The following is a 5,565-nucleotide window of genomic DNA, read 5'->3' as shown; positions in this document are numbered from 1 at the left end:
GTGAAGTTTAACAATAGATCAGTTTGCTGGGGACCCCCTGGAACCCCCTCAAGGACCCCCCCGGTGGTCCCCGGACCCCTCGTTGAGAACCACTGCTTTAAAGGACTGAAATGCAGACACGCATCGGCCGTTTGCTGCTGCATTGTCATTCTGCTCCTATAGGATCCCTGTTTCTGTTATATTGTCTGGAGTAAAAACACATTTACATGCAAATCCTTTCTAACTTATCTCACTTCTACTTATCCTTTGCACTCATAAGTTGCTGTGGAGCCTGAGGTCAGCTCCTAAACGACTTTGATGCAACACAAGCAAGATGATGGGAGTGCGGCACTTTCAACAGTCCACTTCCTGCTATTATTAGAGGCTGCAGCACTAACCAGATTAAATCATTAAGTGCTTGTGTTGCTCCTGACCGCTGTAAACCTGCTGGATGTTTGGGCTGACTGGGTTTTTTTTTTTTTGTGTTTTTCCCGCTCCTCCAGGTCCCATCAGCAGCATCCTGGTGAACACGTACGGCTGCAGGCCCATCATGATGATGGGCGGCGTGCTGTGTGCCATCGGGATGATCTTAGCCTCCTTCTGCAACGACGTGCTGCAGCTTTACATCTGCATCGGCGTTATCGGCGGTAAGAGTCCACCCGAGTCCACCTGAGTCCACCTGAGTCCACCTGAGTCCACCCGAGTCCACCTGAGCCCCTTCTGAGTTAATTCCATTAGCGTCTTCCTCCAAGGAACGGGTTAAAAATACAACTGCCTCTGAGTGGAGAAAGTGATCCTTTCCTTTTTCTTTTTTTTCCTTTTAGTCTTAATTTTATCATGAATGTAATAAACCATGAATGGAGCTAATCATGTAATAATCCTGTTAATGTAACAAATTTCCCATTCATGCAATACCTTTTTTTCCTGTTAATATAATAATTCTTATATTGCTCAGTTTTATTACATTACAACATGAAGGTTAAAATGTTCAGTTTTCTGTAATAACTGAACTGATAATTTGACTGATAAACAACCAAATTTACAAATGGGTGACTGTGTATTGAATTTTGACTGTTAACTATGCTGTTTCATCTAGAAAGGGATGAATATGTGTGGAAGAAGCCTTTTGGTGAAAACTTTAATTATATCAATGGGAAATTTGTGTGCTGGAGATTATTACATTAATGTTTGTTACATTAATGGCAAGTTATTAACAGTGTTACTTTGTTACTCTAACATGTTACAAGAGTACTCGGATTACTTTTTTGTGGTAGCTAGTGATTTAACACGTTCTTCAAGTCTTATAATCCATTATTAGTTATGAAAGATTATTGGTTGATTTTTTAGCACAGTTCAGTAAAAAAACAAAAAACAAACATACACATACAACTGTATGTCATGCAGACAACATGCTGCTTAAAATGATAAGATGCAGTCTAAGTCTGCTTGATATGAGTGAGATTGGTTTACTGTTTTAACAACAGGATAAACAGGTTTGCATTGCAATTTAAATCAATGATGACATCACACTTGGCAGCACAAGCCATATTTCTACAGCAGGTTTTTGAAGTGAGTAACACAAAACTACTCTAACAAGTTTCTTCTAGTACAGAGTCATGTTTTACATAACCAGTTACTTTTTAAGGTAAGTAACAAAGTAAAGTAAATTACTGTTAAAAGGAACTTTCCTCAACACTGGTTAACAGTAACTCTGTCATTCTTCCTCACAGGACTGGGCTTAGCCTTCAACCTCCAGCCAGCGCTGACGATGATAGGTAAATATTTCTTTCAGAAGCGTCCCATCGCTAACGGGCTGGCCATGGCGGGCAGCCCGGTGTTCCTCAGCACCCTGGCTCCTCTCAACCAGTACCTGTTCAACTCCTTCGGCTGGAGGGGCAGCTTCCTCATCCTGGGCGGCCTGCTGCTGAACTGCTGCGTGGCCGGCTCCCTCATGAGGCCGCTGGGCCCGCCGCCCTCCAAGGCGAAGAAGGACGAGGAGTTAGCCGCCGTGACCGCCACGAAGAAAGAGAAGGCCACCGTCTGGGGAACGGTCAACAAATTCCTGGACCTGTCGCTCTTCAAGCATCGCGGCTTCCTCATCTACCTGTCGGGCAACGTCATCATGTTCCTGGGCTTCTTCGCGCCTATCGTCTTCCTGGCCGCCTACGCCAAGGACATGGGCGTGGACGAATACTCCGCCGCCTTCCTGCTCTCCATCCTGGCTTTCGTCGACATGTTCGCCCGGCCGTCCATGGGGCTGCTGGCGAACTCGCGCTGGATCCGGCCCAGGATCCAGTACTTCTTCAGCTTCGCGGTGCTGTACAACGGCGTGTGCCACATCCTCTGCCCGCTGGTGGAGGACTACAAAGGCCTGGTGGTGTACGCCATCTTCTTCGGCTTCGCCTTCGGCATGGTGAGCTCGGTGCTGTTCGAGACGCTGATGGACCTGGTCGGGGCTCAGAGGTTCTCCAGCGCCGTGGGACTCACCACCATAGTGGAGTGCTGCCCGGTCCTGATTGGTCCACCGCTGGCAGGTACTGTCCATCAGAGAACGCAGATCATTCACCTGTATGATTGATCTGTGTATATTTGTCAGGTCTGCCAGTCAGAGATCAGACACTTCACTCCTCTTCATCTGTACACTATCAAACTTCATCACGGTTTAAAGCACTTGAGAAAATAATTTGCGACTCTTTATTGAGCAGGATCTACTTAATAGGAAGTTAAACATTTACAGGGGCAGTAAGTAATCTATTACCTTTATCCATCTCTATAGGAGACCAATAGGTAGCAAGAACTGAGCCCCAACCCTCCCGTTCCCTTGAGCTACGGTGGCCTGTAAATGACACAAACCAATAAAGGCACATTTTCCCAATGTAGAGGAGTAAGTGGGTGGAGAGTTTTGGATCCAAAAAGAGTCCGTTTTGAAAGCCAGAAATCTCAGCACCTGGTCAAGTAATCATTGAGTCATTGGAATTGATTACCAATGACTCCAAAACATGACCAAAATTCTTACTTATTGCGCCTTTAATAAAAGTTAAAGTTTAGTTAAACAAATAAAACAACTGATTTAACTATGAATCTTCACACCTTAGCTGTTAATTTTCACACATATCCCATAATCCTCTTTGTGCATTCAGAAAGGAAGTCATCGCCACGGATCTGCTGTGGAACTTTACTGAATCTCTACTTATTTACCGCTGGCACTTATAATTCATTTCAAGCACCTTCAGCGCTTCTGGCATTTTGATTAAGGAAAATGAAAAAATGAAATTCACAACATTATTAAATGAGTGGAATAAATAATTGTCAGGCCTTAGCTAGTTATTGATGACAAATGTTGCACAGATGGAGTTAGAAAGCAATTGGATTCTGGCGTAATGGTTTTGCATTACTTAGATAACAGGAGGATCTATTCTGTAATCATTAATTCATGATTACATGCATATTTGGCATTAAAAGTAGACAGCTGACATTAAGCAATGTTTTCTGTAAATATCTTACTTCTACTGAGCAATAATTTAAGATTTCATGATCGTACAACGAGATTAACATTTTAACCGTTTGCTCTCTTGCAGGGAAACTGGTTGATGTCACTAAAAGTTACAAGTACATGTATTTCTGCTGTGGAGGTATAGTGATTGTGGCCAGTATTTGGCTCTTCATCGGAAACTTCATCAACTACAGACTTTTGGAGCGTGAGCGCAAGCAAGCGGAGATGTACAAACGGACTGAGACGGAAGATCCAGACCAAGTCCGGGACCAGAAGGAGGCCGATGGGGAAGCCCAGGCCTCGCAGGAGCTGGTCAACAAAACTGAGAAGGAGGAGGAGCCTATGCAGCGGGAGACCAACATCTAGAGCCTCCGTCCCGCCAACGGCTCCCCGTCACCACGACGACCGCGACCCTCCAACGCCCTCGACGACGATCAAACTGAGCTCCAAGCCAAGAGGTGCCTCTCGGTGTGCCACCAGGCTCGATCTGGGGTCCTCTGCACTTCTAACACTAACTGCCAAAGTAACAACTGTGTTGTAGGATGCTGTGAGGCGTTTCTGTCTTTGAAGTAGCGACAGCCGTGACTAGCTAGCTACAGAAATATCAGCCAGAGAGAAATGTGTAAGATATGCATGTTAGGAGGCTCGATGTCAGAAACGTCTGTGAAAAAACCAGTATAGTACTACCTGTATTTTCTCTCGTATTCATGCCACGTTCACGTCATATCGGATTTACTGTAAATACGCTGTCGACTACGGAAAAAACATTCATGTCAAACTGCTAGTGATAATTACAAGTAGGACATGTGGGAACGTTTTGGCGGCAGGAATTGCCAAATTGTGTCAACACAGGCGGCAAACCTGGCAGTGAATCCACTGATGTCGACAGTCCAGGATTATGAAAATCAAATTATCAGCTAAATTCACAGTAAAACAAACACCTCTACTTAACGAAAAGTGAGCAATATCCACCGCAGTCCATGTAAGGCTGATTTTAAGGTAACTTGACAACAATTGACCTTGCAATCTCCGTCTTGGATGCGGGCGTTCCAAGAGTTAAAACACGCAAACTTCCAAGCTTCCAAGTTGCAGCAACTAGATCTCGTCCCGTGTTCCCGCTTCCCGCTTCCTGCTTCCTCCGACATGACGTGAACGCGGCGCCGGGCCCGTGCCACTGTTCCTGCCGCACCAGCAACCTGAACTCACCTGTTCTGAACGAGATCTGTGCGTTCAGAGATCTCCGTCTCGCTCCGACACACCGACACAATTCAAATTCCCACAGCAGAAGGACAGGAGGAGGGAGACCGTGCGTTCACACTGCGAGCGACTCGGCTGATGTCGACGGGTCGCGCCGTTCTTCCCCGATTGTGGGCGGGGCCAGACGGCATCTACGTAGCGGTCTGCAGCTACAAGGCATATCGTGATTTCCGTTGCTTTGAGATTACCTTTCCTTATGTCACATCGTTTTTTTGACGAGTTAACTGTTCTCCAAGTATCGATTCTGAGACGTTTCTTAAAATTCAAAGTTGTAGAGAACGGGGAAGCTTTGAATGGCTGGAATCCATTTTGCACTCGCCAGGCTGAACTACTGTTCATGAAACTAAATGAGTAGGGAGAGGGGGTCCAGGTGGAACAGTGGGCTAAGACACATGCCGTGTACCCAAGTCCTTTGTCCCATTTCATCCCCCTCTCTCTCTCCCAGTCTTTCCTGTCTCTCTCAACTTTGAAGGCGAAAATGCCCTCCCAAAAAAAAAAAAAAAAAACGTAAAAAAAAAAAAAAATCAGTAGTGAAACAAGTAATTGCGGTGGCCAACATTTCTCAGCCGACAATCTTGTTAAGCGTCCAGACAACAACAGCCGAGTCGCTCGGCTCTGTAGGAAACTAACAGACTCGTGGTGACTTGGCGATCGTGTCGTTCGCAGTGTGAACGTTAGCCGTCCCAGTGAGCCATAAAACGGTTGATACACATACCTGCTTTTGTCTGTATGTGTGTGTGTGTGTGTGTGTGTGTGTGTCAAGGTGATGTATGAAGAGAAGCAAACTCCTAATTGCTCTGTGTTTAATGCGGCGACTGGGCGCCCTAAACCTCCAC

At 45.7% G+C, this 5,565-nt stretch overlaps 1 protein-coding gene across 1 annotated transcript; it reads left to right on the top strand.

The window, feature by feature from the left end:
* The first annotated feature begins 297 nt into the window (after positions 1–297).
* LOC139639752 (monocarboxylate transporter 2-like) lies at positions 298–5,236 on the top strand. The gene is made up of 4 exons (XM_071513901.1): positions 298–322; positions 483–626; positions 1,710–2,513; positions 3,558–5,236. The coding sequence occupies exons 1-4, from the start codon at positions 298–300 to the stop codon at positions 3,836–3,838; spliced, it is 1,254 nt and encodes a 417-aa protein (XP_071370002.1). The 3' UTR covers positions 3,839–5,236.
* The last annotated feature ends 329 nt before the right edge of the window (positions 5,237–5,565 follow it).

This window comes from Centroberyx affinis, unplaced genomic scaffold, assembly GCF_046629955.1.
Source record: "Centroberyx affinis isolate AG114_WGS23_722 - 3 ecotype Tasmania unplaced genomic scaffold, CSIRO-AGI_Caff_v1 ptg007638l_1, whole genome shotgun sequence".
Taxonomy (NCBI): Eukaryota; Metazoa; Chordata; class Actinopteri; order Beryciformes; family Berycidae; genus Centroberyx; species Centroberyx affinis.
This window is presented reverse-complemented; position numbering and strand designations above follow the sequence as displayed.